This window comes from Thalassophryne amazonica, chromosome 3 (assembly GCF_902500255.1).
Source record: "Thalassophryne amazonica chromosome 3, fThaAma1.1, whole genome shotgun sequence".
NCBI classification, from domain to species: Eukaryota; Metazoa; Chordata; class Actinopteri; order Batrachoidiformes; family Batrachoididae; genus Thalassophryne; species Thalassophryne amazonica.
The window spans coordinates 126,110,677-126,129,442 of record NC_047105.1 but is presented as its reverse complement, the minus strand read 5'-3'; the positions used below and the strand labels follow the sequence as shown (position 1 = coordinate 126,129,442).

General features: G+C 42.8%; 1 protein-coding gene across 1 annotated transcript in view; it reads left to right on the top strand.

Annotated features, from left to right (window-relative positions):
• plekha6 (pleckstrin homology domain containing, family A member 6) overlaps window positions 1-18,766 on the top strand; it is a 229,762-nt gene that overhangs the window by 96,232 nt on the left and 114,764 nt on the right. Inside the window, exon 6 of the mRNA XM_034167419.1 lies at window positions 3,542-3,642. Within this exon, the coding sequence (XP_034023310.1) occupies window positions 3,542-3,642 (101 nt within the window). The remainder of the gene's footprint in view (window positions 1-3,541; window positions 3,643-18,766) is intronic.

The following is an 18,766-nucleotide window of genomic DNA, read 5'->3' as shown; positions in this document are numbered from 1 at the left end:
ACACAACACTTCATTATGTGTGTTTTCCCCCTGTGGGAGCATTTATGTGTGCACGTCTGATTGTATCCTTTTGATTGTTTAAATCACATCATTCAATGGGAATATTTTAAATTTAAATAATAGATCAAATCTCAGAAGCTACGAATCTTCAAAGTTCTGTTGGCATGTTTTAAAATGTCCTTGATTTTCTGTTGCTGGTGGAAGTTTGATCAATCATTTTGTTGTGATCAGTTAAGTGTTCACAGACTGGTTTCCACACCAGCTACACAGAAAAAAATACATCATCTATCTGTAGATAGATGAAATATGTAGTCAGGTGCACAAGTACTTGGACAATGACATTATTTATGCAATTTTGCCTCTCTATAGTACTACAGTGGAGCTGGAGGAATTCCAGGCATTTATATCCACATTTTCACAGCCCATGAGCAACTGGATGGACTAAATATGAGAATAGCTCATAATACAAAGCATCCCTTTACAACTAGTATTTCTTTAGACAAGTCAGGGGATGGATACATGAACATTCCCAAGTCAATGAATATGTCTTCCACTTCATTTAAATCAGTCTTTAAGGAATTTAAACAGTATGTCGAGAATAGTCAGTATTCAAAAGTTGAGTGACTGCAAGAAGATTAGACAGAAAATTCACCAAGATGCTGAAACAATTCTGAAGGAATTATTGGCAATAGTACTGTACAAAGGGCAACTATTGTACTTTTTTACAATGTCATGGTAGAATGTTACAGAGAAACATGTTATAATAATAATAATAATAATAATAATAATATTATTATTATTATTATTAATTAGTAGTAGTAGCACCAGCAGCCAGTCTATCGCTGTGTTAGCCTGATCCCGTCAGATCTCACAAGCTACACAGTGTGGGTCCTGGTTAGTACTTGGAAGATCAGGGGCTGTGTCTGTTTTCTCCAGGTAAAACATCAGAAAGGGCATCCGCCATAAAACTTGTGCCAGACCCTAATGCAGATCTGTGCTAGATCTGCTGTCATAGCCCTGAACAATCAGGAGCAGCTGAAAGGCAACATTATTATTATTATTATTACATATTTCAGTTTAATTGTATTGAAAATTATGGTTTTTTTGTAATAGCAGTGGCTATGGTTGTTATGGAGCTACATGTTCTGCACTCTGTTGATTTGATGCCTTGTGGCAGCTAGCCTCTCTGCTGGTGTAGTTTTAGATGCAGCCATGCTGGTCAGACCAAACCCGATCCTGCCAGATCTCAGAAAGTTCTTGGCTCAAATGCTGCTTTGGAATACCAGGAGCTGTGAGCATGTTTCTCCATGCAGAGGGGCTGTTGTTTCAGGAAGGGCATCTGGCATAAAACCTTTGTCTAATTCTAGAGCTGATCTGTATCTGTATCAGTCTTCAAGTTACCAAGTCTGCATGTGTTTGGAAGTGGGAGGAAGCTGGAGCACCTGCAGGGTACCCATGTCAGCTCCACAGAGAAGAGACCAGATTGAATGCAAACTTGGGACCTAACCACAAAACCACCATGCTGCCACAAAACTGAAACCAAGTATAGTCCAAAGGAAAGTTCCCACACAAACAGGCCTGTTAAAGCAGTAAAGGTGGACTAGGGCTGCAGCAGGTTGGAGGCCTCCATTCCTCTGGGTCTCCCTTTGTCACTAAACTCTACATCCTTTTGGAAACATTTTCAATAGTATGACCATGACATCTAGGTTGTGTGTGGCCGGCATGTCAAAAATCTGCAACAATACTGTCAATGATACCTGCCATAGATCATATGCATCAGTTGGGAGGTCCATCACACTAATGTAAGCTTACTGTCCAGCTCTGCTGGATAGACCATTGTCTGAGAAGCAAGCTCAGCCACAGCTGGATACGCAGCAGTGGTTGTAGAACAAGATTAAAAATTACTCTGAAGAAATTCTTGAAGAAGGTGGGAATTACTGGCAGCGGATAGTTTAGGGTGGTATTACTTGAGAGTAACAATTTTTCATGAAATTCACCTCAACTAGGCAGCAGGCTGAGCACCTGATACACATTGTCAACCTGTCCCTGGTCCATGGAACAGGCGCTGTATGCTTTAAAACCACCAGCATCATGCCAGTGCCTAATCATACTTCTGCAGCATGCCCTGCTGCACTTAACCCTTTTATCATAAAGTGCTTCAAGAAACTGGTTCTGCCACAGCTTAAATCCTGTTTACCACCCACACTGGACCTCCAGCAATTCACCTATCACAAGAACAGGAGCACAGACGATGCTGTTTCGTCAGTGCCAAACTCTGTCCTCTCACACCGAAACTACAGCAGCACATACATGAGAATACTATTCACTGACTCTAGTTCAGCTTTCAACACATTCATCCCATCCAATCCAAGCTAGAAGTCAGTGTTTGACCATTGATACTTCACCCTGCAATTGGATACTGGAGTTTATAATCAATAAAAAATAAATTTGCAAAAATCTCAAAAAATCTTTTTTCACATTGTCATTATGGGGTACTGTGTGTAGAATTTTTGGGGAAAATGAATTTCACCCATTTTGGAATAAGGCTGTAACATAACAAAGAGTGAAAACAGTGAATCGCTTTGAATACTTTCTGGATGCACCTTACCTTTACCTACTGTGGTTACGTGACAGAAGCCAGCAGGAGTCGCTGTGCATATGTAATCTGTTTTAAAAACTAGACTTGTACCAACTATGTTGTTTTTACAGTGTGTGAGATGTGGCTTTTTCTGGGTTTTCATGCTTCAGTACAAAAATACAGACACTAATCAATAATTTAGATGTGTGTGGGAGACACCAGAGAGGCACAGATGTGGCTTTACCTGCCTGCCCAAAGTGCACGTGGACACGTCATTGGTGCAGACAGAACCAGCAGGTACAGTTGGCTGCATGCCGGGATTCCTGAAACACAGAGTCACATGGTCTGATCATTATCTGTCTGACACACACACACACACACACACACACACACACACACACACACACACACACACACACACACACACACACACACACACACACACACACACACACACACACACACACACACAGATCAGTTTTGCACAAGCCCTGCCCCCACGCTCCCTCTCTCTCAGTCATCACTGGATCCAGTGTGGTGTTGGTGCAGATCTGTGTTGGAAGAGCGACTGAGAGAAATCAGAGAGAGGTAGGTCAACAAACACAACATGGACACTGTCCCTCTTCAGACTACTTCAATTTTCATGTTTTCTTCCATGAGTCAGTGAGCAGCTCTCCTGCCTGCTGTTGTGTTCACCAGCGTTGGATCACGGTGTGTGTGTGTGTGTGTGTACTGATCACAGTGACTATAATGGATCTATTCCTGGAGTCTGTCACTGTGTGCAGGGACTCCACAGTGCCTGTGGTGCAGGGGGCTGACTGGCTTGGTTTGTAATCATCATGTTTGTCACACAGCAGCCCCCCCCCCCCCCCCCCCCCCCCCCAAACCCTGGAGTGCTGTCCTGTGTCACTGATGCTTCCTGGGATGCTTTGACTGATAAGATTTCTTCTTCTGTCTTCACAGATGAGAAGGAGGACATGGTATTAGGGAGCTTGCCGCTGCTCAGTTTCAGGATTGGAGGAGTTGAACCTTCGGACAACATCACCCGCAAGTTTGCCTTTAAGGTCAGTGACATGCTGGTCGAGGGACAGAAGGTGCTGAGAGGTCTGAGTGAGTGTGTTTTATGTTGAGCAAGCAGCACGTTCTGAAAAAACAAATATTTGAAGAAGAAATTAAATGTGTGTGTGTGTGTGTGTGTGTGTGTGTGTGTGTGTGTGTGTGTATATATATATATATATATATATATGTATAACAAAAATATAAATGCAACACTTTTGGTTTTGCTCCCATTTTGTATGAGATGAACTCAAAGATCTAAAACTTTTTCCACATACACAATATCACCATTTCCCTCAAATATTGTTCACAAACCAGTCTAAATCTGTGATAGTGAGCACTTCTCCTTTGCTGAGATAATCCATCCCACCTCACAGGTGTGCCATATCAAGATGCTGATTAGACACCATGATTAGTGCACAGGTGTGCCTTAGACTGCCCACAATAAAAGGCCACTCTGAAAGGTGCAGTTTTGTTTTATTGGGGGGGGATACCAGTCAGTATCTGGTGTGACCACCATTTGCCTCATGCAGTGCAACACATCTCCTTCGCATCATCCATGAAGAGAACACCTCTCCAACGTGCCAAACGCCAGCGAATGTGAGCATTTGCCCACTCAAGTCGGTTACGACGACGAACTGGAGTCAGGTCGAGACCCCGATGAGGATGACGAGCATGCAGATGAGCTTCCCTGAGACGGTTTCTGACAGTTTGTGCAGAAATTCTTTGGTTATGCAAACTGATTGTTTCAGCAGCTGTCCGAGTGGCTGGTCTCAGACGATCTTGGAGGTGAACATGCTGGATGTGGAGGTCCTGGGCTGGTGTGGTTACACGTGGTCTGCGGTTGTGAGGCTGGTTGGATGTACTGCCAAATTCTCTGAAACGCCTTTGGAGACGGCTTATGGTAGAGAAATGAACATTCAATACACGAGCAACAGCTCTGGTTGACATTCCTGCTGTCAGCATGCCAATTGCACGCTCCCTCAAATCTTGCGACATCTGTGGCATTGTGCTGTGTGATAAAACTGCACCTTTCAGAGTGGCCTTTTATTGTGGGCAGTCTAAGTCACACCTGTGCACTAATCATGGTGTCTAATCAGCATCTTGATATGGCACACCTGTGAGGTGGGATGGATTATCTCAGCAAAGGAGAAGTGCTCACTATCACAGATTTCGACTGGTTTCTGAACAATATTTGAGGGAAATGGTGATATTGTGTATGTGGAAAAAGTTTTAGATCTTTGAGTTCATCTCATACAAAATGGGAGCAAAACCAAAAGTGTTGCGTTTATATTTTTGTTGCATGTGTGTATGTGTGTGTTCCATGAACCACACTTGTAGTTTTGTTGATTATGTGTGTATTGTGCAATGTGACTTCTTGTTGCAAAACCCAGATGAGCTAATGTTTGACTCATTTTTGCTGAACGTGGTTTATGAAGGGTGTTGGTTGATTTGTGGATGACTGATTCAAGCTGAGTGCTTTACAGCTGATTCACACAGTGTGTGTGTGTGTGTGTGTGTGTGTTTTTTTTTTTTTGCTGTATGATTGGCATCTCTTGATTTTGTTGGGTTGATTCACTTCAGTTTATAACACCAAATGACAGCAAAAGGCACCCAAAGCTTTACACATGAGCAAGATTTAAACCTTTCCTACTCTATGAGCAAGCACAGAGTGGTAAGAGTGAGACTGAAAAACTCAGACAGTTGTTGATTTGTAGGATGGACCCTCAAGCAGACCAGACTCAGTGGGTTGACAGTCTGCTTTGGCTGCTTCCTCCCACTTCCAAACACAAGCAGGTTCAGTGAACTGGTGCCTCTAAACTGACCGTAGATGTGAATGTGTTTGTCGGTCTTTGTGTGTCCGCCCTGCGGTGGACTGGCAGCCTGTCCAGGGTGGTCCCTGCCTCCTGTCCAGATGGACTCTAGCTCTCCTGTGACCCTTATCTGGGATAGGCTGGTTCAGAAAGTGAATGAATTAATAAATTTTGTAGCCAGTAGACTTTCTTGTTGAAACCTGATTACTGTTGCAATACTGAATGATTTTTACAAATAAAGCTGTGACAAAAATGTCCACGCTGTGTGCATGCAGGATTACAGCTGATGGCAAAAATGTTATTGATTTACATATTGTCTTATTGTTCTGATTGTCACATCTGGGACATGTTTAAGGGACTTTGTCCACCTTTCTCTGGGCAGGTTACAGACATTTATCATAGTGTTATCCATAGAGTCAGTCATTAAAACACGCTGCTCCCCACGCAGTTCTTCATGAGACACTTGCATGTGCCAAACAATGCAACAGCTGTCTCTTATTGTTTAGGATTGAAAAAACTGCAATCCTAGATCATTCACTTGTGTTTCATTATGTTTCATCACCAGAGGGGCAAACTACTAGAAGAACTAGAACATGGGAAAACATTTGAAACAGCTGGTGACACACTGAGGCTCCATTTAGCACAGCAGTGAGGTCTTACTATTGATATGAACTCCAGAACAATGTCCAGATGTCTGGGTGGTGCAAAGGTTTCAAAATATGCCAATTTTTTTTTTTAGTTTACTTTACAACTAATGTGCAGTGTGGACAAAAAGTTCTGGCATCATCCCCGTCCACTTGTTCTATCCACTCTTATTTGAAGTGTCCTGTTCTGTTAACATCCCATATTTGCTAGCATCATATTTCTCAGATTAACTTGTTCACTGGTGCTGATGTGCAGGTGCTGCTGGTAGAGGTGGGCGATACCGGGAATTTTGGTATTGATCTGATACCGAGTAACTACAGGCCCAGTATCGCCGATATCGATACTGGTACCAATACTTTTTCATATTTAAGCTTCATAGATCCAAAGGACCCAAAAGACCTAGGATAGAATTTTGCCAAACATTGTACGTGACAACAAAATACTTTATTATCACAATCAACATTTTTGTTTAAAAAATATCACTCAACACAAGTTAAAACAAAATCTCCTGAGGTAGAGGGCTGAGAAACCACAATACAAGGGTGCACTGCTCTGTGTTGTGTGACACAGCGCAGTGCTGCTCTTACAGACAGAGAGTAGACTTTGATGAATCTGCATGCGCAGCAGTCAGTGCATGCGGGAGAGAAAAAAGCTTGAGTATCGCTCTTTTTACATGAGGATCGTTCAATATCAATACCAGTGTTGGTATCGATATTATCGATATTAGGATCGATCCACCCACCTCTAGCTGCTGGGTGAAGTGCGCAATGTCCCTGCTGTTCAGCAGGGGGTAGACAAGCTACATATCACAGTTGCCCAGAATTTTACACAGCCCGCCCTGCATCCACCACTGAGCATATTATATAGGAAAAACAGAGTTGCTGCTTTGGTTGATTTCATGCATTAAAGTTTGTCCTCATTTTATGTTCTTTTTAATTTGGTGACTTTCAAGATGATCACATTCAATGTTTTTGTGTTATTGCAGGCCAGGATAGATTAACACACACACACACACACACACACACACACACACACACACACACACACACACACACACACACACACACACACACACACACACACACACACACACACACACACACCTATATTTGTGCTGAATCTGGTGACTTTCCAAACCTTCTTGACGACTTTTCTCAAAAGCGACTAGTGACAAATCTAACTACTTTTCCTGGTGTCACTGGAGATTTTTTTGGTGTTTGGCGACTCAGAAGTGAAAGTCTCTGTTCTCACCGAGCGGCATCGGGTCCCCGCCGCTCCCCTCCCCCGCCCCCCACTCCATTGCACCTGAGTGTAAAGCACTGAGCGGAGGGATACCTACAATCTTCCGTGGAGGGATATCTACAAACACTCACATAGCTGTTCCCACACTGAATGTCAAACCTGACTCGGACTCGCTCAGCCTACTGACCTCATTCCCTGCGCTGTGACTAATTAGTTTCTGGACTTTGAGAAACCCTGGCCTTGAGACGTTATTTTATTTTGAGAAGTGATAGCCACTTTTAATGGTAAAATACAAAAACAAACCAAGAATCAAGTTTATTTTTAGTTCTAAATATTTTTAAGGTGGTTTCACTCACTATTTTTGTCTCTCCCACAACATTTTTTTTTTCAAAACTTTATTTCAACAAATACATTAAAAAACAGTAAACAAACAATTAAGGCTACAATAACATTCACATTGTTATCATTATAAATAGAAAGAGATAGAAAATATAATAAATTGTACATAACAAAAGTAAAGAGATTCTTTAACATTGATTCTCTTTCAAAAGTTCCTTATAGAACGTGACAGTTTTGTGATATTTACGTATATATTGTTCAAATTCAGCCAGAAGTGTAAATTCCTTTTCAATACTCTGCATTTATGAATGTGGAATTTACCAAACAATATTAAAAGGTTGATAATGTATTCAAAGGCCTCTCCCGCGTTTTTTTTTTTTTTAATTTCCTACAGCATCTGTTGAGACACCATATTATGCAAACAATATGCAAATTAAATGACGTCAATTAGTGACTTCTAGCAACATTTTGGACAGCCAGTAGCTACTTTTCTTACTGAGGAGTTGGCAACACTGCTTCACACTCTCATTTATCACTCTCACACATTTATACACAAACATTCTCGTTACTCATATTTACTCAGTATACTATCGCACTCATGTACAAATGAATACTGTCAGCATCACAATGAACCTCTTTATTTAGCACCATTTGCTGCTTTTCTTTTACTCTTTGTGTGTCTGTGTTACTCCTGAAGAGGCAAATCTCTGCTGCAATATTAAAACTTAAATATATTATTTATGGTTTGTGATTCATACCAGACTGATATATATATATATATATATATATATATATATATATATATATATATATATATATATATATATACAGAATTCCTCCGCACGTCTGTCTCAATGTGCCGACAAAGTGCTGATGTCCACGTCTTTTCACAATTCCTGTGCTAGTCAGACGACGTCCCGGATAAAACACAGCGTCCAGTTTGGAAATGAACGGCACATTCCACTGTTACAGGAGTTTTTGTCATGGAAAGAGGAGCGGAGGCTTCGGGCGTCGCGGCGGTGCCACATGGCGCACAGCAATGCCATGATGAAGCCTCACTGGACATGTTCTGGCATGTCCAGGCACATCCACAATTTCTCGGATAATCACTCGATGGAAAAACCACCGACAGCTGTCTGAACACCATCTCAAAGCCGTCCTGTGAGACCAAAACGGAGGTGGTTTTGTCTCGCTCCAGTAGCGAATCCATCGTGATGCGCGAAGCCTCCGCTCGGCTTTCCATGACAAAATCTCTTGTTAAAAGTGAAATCTGCCGGAAAATGGTTGATGTCCAGCTCTTGTGATAACCAGAGAAATGGCACACGATGGTCACAGATCCAGACAGCCATCCGTTTAGAAATTAAATAGTCGTTCAGCCTGTCGATGGCGGCTTCGGAGCGCGGCGTGCCCCACAGCCACTGGGGGCCGTCCTTAAAGCGACAGTAACACTCCTTATTCTCTACCAAGCCCGTAACATTTTCACTGAAAGCCAGATAAATGTTTCTAATGGTTTCCAGCTGCCTGTCTCTAACAGTTTCTGAAAACATTCTGATGGAAAAAAAGCGCAAATCATTCCGCCATTTCATGACAATGAAACAACGACGAGGGGGCTGGACCACTCCTCACTCAAAGCCTGCTCACAGGCGAATGATGCAACCGACAGGCGTGAAAAAACTCACGCATGCGCACAAGGGTTCAAGCTTGTCTGACGCAATCACACGTGATTCAAATCCATATGGTTTTTGAAAAAAATAATAAGGTCAGATACTTTCTAATAGACCTCGTATACTCAACAAAAATATAAACGCAACACTTTTGGTTTTGCTCCCATTTTGTATGAGATGAACTCAAAGATCTAAAACTTTTTCCACATACACAATATCACCATTTCCCTCAAATATTGTTCACAAACCAGTCTAAATCTGTGATAGTGAGCACTTCTCCTTTGCTGAGATAATCCATCCCACCTCACAGGTGTGCCATATCAAGATGCTGATTAGACACCATGATTAGTGCACAGGTGTGCCTTAGACTGCCCACAATAAAAGGCCACTCTGAAAGGTGCAGTTTTATCACACAGCACAATGCCACAGATGTCGCAAGATTTGAGGGAGCGTGCAATTGGCATGCTGACAGCAGGAATGTCAACCAGAGCTGTTGCTCGTGTATTGAATGTTCATTTCTCTACCATAAGCCGTCTCCAAAGGCGTTTCAGAGAATTTGGCAGTACATCCAACCAGCCTCACAACCGCAGACCACGTGTAACCACACCAGCCCAGGACCTCCACATCCAGCATGTTCACCTCCAAGATCGTCTGAGACCAGCCACTCGGACAGCTGCTGAAACAATTGGTTTGCATAACCAAAGAATTTCTGCACAAACTGTCAGAAACCGTCTCAGGGAAGCTCATCTGCATGCTCGTCATCCTCATCGGGGTCTCGACCTGACTCCAGTTCGTCATCGTAACCGACTTGAGTGGGCAAATGCTCACATTCGTTGGTGTTTGCCACGTTGGAGAGGTGTTCTCTTCAACTCTATGCAAAGGAGATGTGTTGCACTGCATGAGGCAAATGGTGGTCACACCAGATACTGACTGGTATCCTCCCCCCCCCCCCCCAAATAAAACAAAACTGCACCTTTCAGAGTGGCCTTTTATTGTGGGCAGTCTAAGGCACACCTGTGCACTAATCATGGTGTCTAATCAGCATCTTGATATGGCACACCTGTGAGGTGGGATGGATTATCTCAGCAAAGGAGAAGTACTCACTATCACAGATTTAGACTGGTTTGTGAACAATATTTGAGGGAAATGGTGATATTGTGTATGTGGAAAAAGTTTTAGATCTTTGAGTTCATCTCATACAAAATGGGAGCAAAACCAAAAGTGTTGCGTTTATATTTTTGTTGAGTATATATATAAAATCAGATATGTTTCAGATACATGGGCCAGACATGGCCGTCAAACAGGCTGGAAGGGTCTGGCATATATATATATATATATATATATATATATATATATATATATATATATATATATATATATATATATATATATATATATATATATATATATATATATATATATAAGAATAACGTATCAAATATGAGTGTCAGAACTGGTTGTGCTTTCAGGGATGTTGGGAAATGAAGACTGTGACCTTTGGCAGGCTGTTATAGCAACACTGACCATGTTTGCAGAGTGTGTCATCACTGCAGGTGTGTCTGTAGGTCCTGTGTGTACACTGGGCACAGGCACTGGACTTTGCACCACAGCTCACACTGGGCATACAATGCGAGCTAACAGAATGCAATATGGCTGAGAAGAGTGCCAGTAATGGTCAATGTGTATTTGTCATACTCATCTTCCAGCACTTATCTGGGGCCACGTCACAGGGAACATGTATTTGTTTTTGTTTTTTGTATGTGTAATACTGTAGTATTTGTGCTATGTTGAAATATTTGTGTAGTAGCCAACAGCTATATTCCATGTAAAGATGTTGTGGTGTACAATGATGTCGCATGTGGAGATTGAAGTAACACTTCCTCTGTGTGTGTTGTAATACAACCTCTGCTGTTCCATGGTTTCATATGTGGGCCAAGCGCGTGCATGTTTAGTGCACCTTAGTCTCTCCCCGCAAAACTGTTGGCCCTCCATATGATCCCCTCCAAGAAACCACATTCAGAGTCTAAAGATCGTGGTCAGACAAAAATCAACACACATATGACATTTCTGGTTGCTTTAGTGTTTGATTCTATTATTTTTCTTTAACATGATGACTTCCTATGTCAAATCTAAAAAAAATCATCTGTCTGTCTGTCTGACAGCATGGTGGCTTAGTGGTTGGCAGTATTGCCTCACAGCAAGAAGGACATGGGATTGATTCCCATCTGTGGCCTTTTTGTGTGGAGTTTGCATGTTCTCCCTGTGTAAGTGTGGGTTAAAAACATTTTTAAAACTTAAAAGCAGTTGAGACCTACCTGTTAAAAGTTTCCTAATAGGTATATTGCTCTACTCTCTGCAAACAGAAGAGAGCTGTTTTCAGAAAAAAAAACTACTCTATCCTCTGTAGGCAAAAGAGAACTGGTGACCCAAATAAAAAAAACAAAAAAAACCCCAAATCATTTTCTTTAGCACCATACTGATATAACCGCAATATCACCCAAGTCATCCAGAGGCATACATTTTTAACTTATGGTTCAAATTTTAACCTACTCATTTTGGACAAGTTATTTAAAATTACTGTCATGTCTGAAGTTTTATAAATTGAAAATATCAGATATATGTTATCATTTTAAAGTAATGTGCTAATTTTTAAGGTTTTGTGAGCACATGCTGTGCCTGGCAGCAATGCATTATGGGTAGCATAGGGTAATCTCAGACATTCACGACAGGAAAAATGCATTTCAGACACACTGTTCAGGCTCCACGGACAACAGCATTAAACTCTAGTGCCTAAAACTCACATCTAAAAACCTGTCAGATTGTTTGGTGCCTCTGGAGCTCCGTTTATCCCGACTGTCATCTCTCATCCAGTTCATCAGGAACTGGAGAAATGCAGCCTTGATCTATTTGAAATCATGACAAAATTAAAATTCTACTATTTTTGGTCTTTAGCTGTCATTACGTCCCAAATGAAAAGACTTTAGTAACAGAGCAGCACCAGTTGGAGCACAAACGTCTTGTGTCGTGCTGCAAACCAACAATCTGAGTCCTCCTCAAGAACCAGTTATTAAATTCAAGTCGTGTGACACATGAATGCCTCTGGTGTCATTTTTGATTCTCAATATACTTTTCAATATATTTCCATGGAGGATTTGGAGGTGCTGAGTATCAGGATCAGCACCTCCAAAACTGAGACCATGGTCCTCTGTTGGAAAAGGGTGGATTTTCCCCACTGGGTCAGGGGAGAGTTATTGCCTTAAGTGGTGGAGTTCAACTATCTTGTGGTCTTCTTTACAAGCAGGAGCAAGATGGAGCATGAGATTGATCACCTGATTGTGGCTGTGTTTGAGGTTCTGTAGATGTTACACCGGACCATTTTGGTGAAGAAACATCTGAGCCATAAGGCGCGACTCTTCACGCTCCTATCCTCACCGATAGTCATGATCTTTGGGCCATAAATGAAAAAACAAGGTCACAGGTAAAAGTGGTGGAAGTTAGACTCTTCCATGTGGTATCTGGGCTTACATTCAGGGACAGGGTGAGAAGCTTGAATGTCTGGAAAGGACTCTGAATAGAGCCATTGCTTTCTTGCCATGTGGTGAGGATGACCCCTTACTGTCTGTCAAGGGACGTCTTCCAGGGGAAGACCTACAGTGAGGAAAATAAGTATTTGAATATGCGGTTTTGCATGTCCACTGTGAGAGACACAATCTAAAAAAAAAAGAAAAATCCGGGAATCACAATGTATGATTTTTTTAATAATTTATTTGTATGTTACTGCTGCAAATAAGTATTTCAACACCTACCAACCAGCAAGAATTCTGGCTAACACAGACCTGTTAATTTTTCTTTAAGAAGCCCTCTTATTCTGCACTCTTAACTGCAAACAAAGGCTACTTTACCAAATATTAACATTGATTTTCACAGGTGTTCAAATACTTATTTGCAGCAGTAACATACCAATAAATTATTAAAAAATCATACATTGTGATTTCTGGATTTTTTTTTTTTCTTTTTAGATTATGTCTCTCACAGTGGACATGCACCTAAAATGAAAATTACAGACCCCTCCATGATTTCTAAGTGGGAGAACTTGCAAAACCACAGGGTCTTCAAATACTTATTTCCCTCACTATATATATATATATATATATTAGAGAAAATTACAATATATATACATCATATATTGCGTATCAATATACAAGGTCTGTGAGAAAAGTATCCGACCTTATTATTTTTTTAAAAAAACATATGGATTTGAATCACGTGTGATTACATCAGCCAAGCTTGAACCCTCGTGGGCATGCAAGAGTTTTTTCACGCCTGTCGGTGACGTCATTCGCCTGTGAGCACGCCTTGTGGAAGGAGTGGTCCAGCCCCCTCATCGGAATTCCTTTGTCTGAGAAGTTGCTGAGAGACTGGCGCTGTGCTTCATCAAAATTTTTTCAAAAACTGTGAGGCACATCCGAGTGGACACCATTCGAGAAATTCAGCTGGTTTTCAGTGCAAATTTTAACGGCTGATGAGAGATTTTGGATTGTTTCTATTGCTGTAAGGACTTCCCAGAGAGCGGGACGTCGCGCAGCGCTCCGAGGCGACGTCGTCATCCTGTTTCAAGCTGAAAACCTCCAAATTTAAGCCTCTGTTGACCCAGGATGTCGTGAGAGAACAGAGAACTTTCAGAAGAGGTCGGAATCAGCAGTTTATCCGGACATTACACTGTTAAAGGAGATTTTTTTAATGAAAGACGTGTGGACGGATTGGCGCAACGGCTCGCATCCGGCGCGCCCGCCACAGGAAAAACACCTCTGTTGGAAGCCTTAAGGACAAGTTGGAACATGCCCTGCTGTTAAACAATTTCTCACATACTCACTCAACTGAAAGCCACCAAAAGCCGCCTGGATTTTACAAATGGTTATCAACATGGAGGTGTTTTTCCTGTGGCGGGCGCGCCGCCCTGGCTGCGAGCCAATGCGCCAATCCGTCTGCACGTCTTTCATTAAAAAAATCTCCTTTAACAGTGGAATGTCCGGAAAAACTGCTGATTCCGACCTCTTCTGAAAGTTCTCTGTTCTCTCACGACGTCCTGGGTCAACAGAGGCTTAAATTTGGAGGTTTTCAGCTTGAAACAGGATGACGACGTCGCCTCGGAGCGCTGCGCGATGTCCCGCTCCGTGGGAAGTCCTTACAGCGATAGAAACAATCCAAAATCTCTCATCAGCCATTAAAATTTACACCGAAAACCAGTTGAATTTCTCGAATGGTGTCCACTCGGATGTGCCTCACAGTTCTTGAAAAAATTTTGATCAAGCACAGCGCCAGTCTCTCAGCAACTTCTCAGACAATGAAAATCCGACGAGGGGGCTGGACCACTCCTCCCACAAGGCGTGCTCACAGGCGAATGATGTCACCGACAGGTGTGAAAAAACTCACGCATGTGCACGAGGGTTCAAGCTTGGCTGATGTAATCACACATGATTCAAATCCATATAGTTTTTTTTTTAAATAAAACTGTCGGTTTCTTTTCTAATAGACCTCGTATTAGAGAAAATTATTATATGTACATCATATATAGAGTAAATTGCAGGTTCGAATCCCATGGGTGGCATGTATTGTTTTTTTTCTGTTTCTCCACATCAGCGGTGTGATGTGGTGCAACACATTCCAGGTGCTCCCACTATCTTCATGCACGAGCATGCACAAAACCATCGCCGGTGTGTCATGCACGCCTGTGCGACCGTGCGTCCCTCACGACAACAGGTGGAATGCTTCATGGTTCCCCATTTCGTATTTGGTTCACAGATTTTCTTCCGGTTTCTGCGTGGGGCCCTAAGTGATGCACTTTAAGAACTGTGGTTCATTTCTCAACCTTGACAGAATTTGTTTTGTGTTCCCTGTTATTCTTCTACACTATAAAATCAAACAGACGTTGGTGATTTAATGTGACAGGTTCTGATCTCTTCTGCATTGAGAAACATAAAAACATTCGATCTTACAAAGTGAAAATGCTGCATTTTTCCCCTCTGCTGGTTGTGTGAGTGGCTGCTGCAGGAAGATGAGAATGAGAGGAAAATTATTGTGTCGTCCTCATGATGGATGTTTCTTGACAAAATGTGGCTTCAAGCCTCAGACATGTTTTGACACATTGTTAATTTTCTAAACAGCGATTGGGAAATCCCTCCGAATCTGAGACAGCCTGCAGCAATGCTAATGTGCACATCTGACAACTGCCAAAAAGAAAGCGATGGTGCCACAAGTCACGACTGATACAACAATTAATTAGTGGAATTAGAACTCAGTTCACAGTTGAGTTGTTCAACAGGTGATCTGTAGCGTCATACTGGGATGTTTTGGCGATATTTAGATCAGTGCTGAATGCAGTTTTCTGCTGCAGATCAGCTAATGGTGCTCTGTGCTGCTCTGGGAGCCCTCAGCTTTGTTTCTTTTAGCAGCACAATCACCCTGACATCTATGATGATACAGAGCATCTGGAACATATTCACAGCACTTCACTTTTTCTACATTTTATGTTACAACCTGATTCCAAAACAGATTAAATTATTTTTTTCCTCAAAATTCTACACACAATACCCCATAAAGACAACGTGAAAAAAGTTTGAGATTTTTGCAAATTTATTAAAAATAAAAAACTAGAAATCACATGTACATAAGTATTCACAGTCTTTGCCATGAAGGTCAAAATTGAGCTCACATACATCTTGTTTCCATGGATGGTTCAACAGCTTAACTGGAGTCCCCTTGAGTTAAATTCAATTGACTGGACAAGATTTGGAAAGGCACACACCTGTCTACATATACGATATATATATATATATATATATATATATATATATATATATATATATATATATATATATATATATATATATATATAAAACTCAGGCAAATATCTGTCATCTTGGGTGACTGGGCATGGATGGAGGGACTCAGAAAATGCATATAGCACAATAAATGCATGTTATTTGCATTATTATCACTTTACTGAGATACACAACACATAACACATACATAACAAGTTGGATCACTTTAACTTTTTATTTTTCGTGTCGGCTGGTGCGCGCTGCTCTCCGAATTCAGCAGTGCGTCCTCATCAACCTGGCTGCTTTGGCTTCCCTGTTCATTGTCATACTATCCATGAGAAAATCATCCGGAATATCCATATTGCCTCTGCGGACAGTTCTTGGGCTGCGCGCTATGACGTCATTTGTTTACGCACAGCGGGCGGGTATAGCCAGATAGTGTCAATGTAAATCTACGCTACTGGCCAAGCAACGCCTCGGTAAAGTGATAATAATGTATAATATTATACTATGCATATGTTACTCTTGTTTTTGCACACACAGCATAGCACCGGGCTTCAAAACATAATTTTTTGTCCATTGGTTTGTTTCTGAGCATAATTACATTTGCAGATTTGGGTTCCACAATAAAAAAATTTTCATGAACCAGCTAGAACCAAGTGAAATATTTCATGTAAGCTTTTGTGGCATAATATGTATCTTTCAGACATTATAAAAATATATAGACACGGCCCATATTTTACTCAATATTCTACCGCTCATGCAATAGTTCATCTGACTCTGCTGGACAGATTGGGGCAAGTAAACTATTACCAACATTATTTTGCTTTACACGTTAGCCTGTCTATGAAACACTAGTGGAGTGACCAACATTTGTAAGGTACAAAACAACCTAGTAGCACAGCCTCAGCAGCACAAAATATACATTAATCTATTGGTTCATGATATTGTGATGAAAAGCGCCTCATTTTCTTCACAGCAGCACAAAAAAAAAAAAAAAAAAATGTGCACAATGAAATACAGACGATTACAGAATTTGTATGTAGTCAATGTACAAAGGTGACGTGTGGGCAGGCTCGAGGATAGAAGACGTCTGTCCAGAGAGGAGCCGGAACCCACACGATTTCCACCGCCACCGAACCCAGAGAATACTGGAGCCGCCAAGTCCCGAGTCCCCAGGTGGTCACTGTCTCCGGCTGTCGGATCTGGTACTGCTGGCAGGAAGCAGAAACAATCAAGGGTGGGTGTGTGCACACCCATTAACACAGTCAGAACAGTTAGACTTCTCCTTTTAAAGTGGGAAAGAACACCTCCACCTTTTATTGACAGTTAAACTCCGGTTGTCTCTGTAGTTCGGTGTGACAAGTGAACGCCCTTCACTTGTCACCACTCTGTACTCCGACAGAACAACAACAGCGAGTAGACTCCTGAAACAATATCAAAGAATGGAGAAAATAATGTGCGCACGGCACAATCACGGCTGAGGTATTATCTTCTTGGCTTGAAGATATCTCGGCAGCGAGGTGGAGATGTCATCTGGCTTTATGGAGTGGTTGATGAATGACAGCTGTTGGAGATGATGATTGACAGCTGCCACGTCTGACTGTCCTGAAGAGGCGGCAGCACCCTCTTGTGCCTGAAGCCCGCACTTCAGACAGGGCGCCCGCTGGTGATGGCCAGCAGTACCTCCTCTTCAGCGGCCCACACAACAGGACCCCCCCCTCAACGGGCGCCTCCTGGTGCCCAACCAGGCTTGTCGGGGTGTCGAGTGTAGAAGTCGGCCAGGAGGGCCGGGTCCAGGATGAAGCTCCTTTTCACCCAGGAGCGTTCCTCAGGTCCATACCCCTCCCAGTCCACCAAGTACTGGAACCCCCGGCCCTTCCGACGGACATCCAGGAGCCGGCGGACCGTCCAAGCCGGCTCCCCGTTGATGATCCGGGCAGGAGGCGGCGCCGGTCCGGGAGCACAGAGGGGTGAGGTGTGATGTGGCTTGATCCTGGAAACATGAAAAACCAGGTGGACCTGCAGTGAAGCTGGGAGCTGGAGCTTCACTGCGGCCGGACTGAGGACTTTGAGGATCTTGAAAGGACCGATGTACCTGTCCTTTAGTTTGGGTGAGTCCACTTGGAGGGGGATGTCCTTCGTAGAAAGCCACACCTCCTGCCCGGGCTGGTATGCAGGGGCCGGGGAGCGCCGGCGGTCTGCATGGGCTTTAGCCCTCATCCGGGCTTTCAGTAAGGCAGAACGGGCGGCGCGCCACACCCGACGGCATGTGCGCAGATGGGCCTGGACCGAGGGCACACCGACCTCTCCCTCCACCACGGGAAACAATGGGGGCTGGTACCCCAGACACACCTCAAACGGGGAGAGGCCGGTGGCAGAGGACACCTGGCTGTTATGCGCGTTCTCGACCCAGGCCAGATGGGTAACCCAGGCCGTCGGGTGCGCGGATGTTACACAACAAAGGGCTTGTTCCAGTTCCTGGTTAGCCCGCTCTGCCTGACCATTTGTCTGTGGGTGATACCCGGACAAGAGGCTCACGGTGGCCCCCAGTTCTCTGCAGAAACTCCTCCAGACTTGAGAGGAGAACTGGGGACCATGATCCAA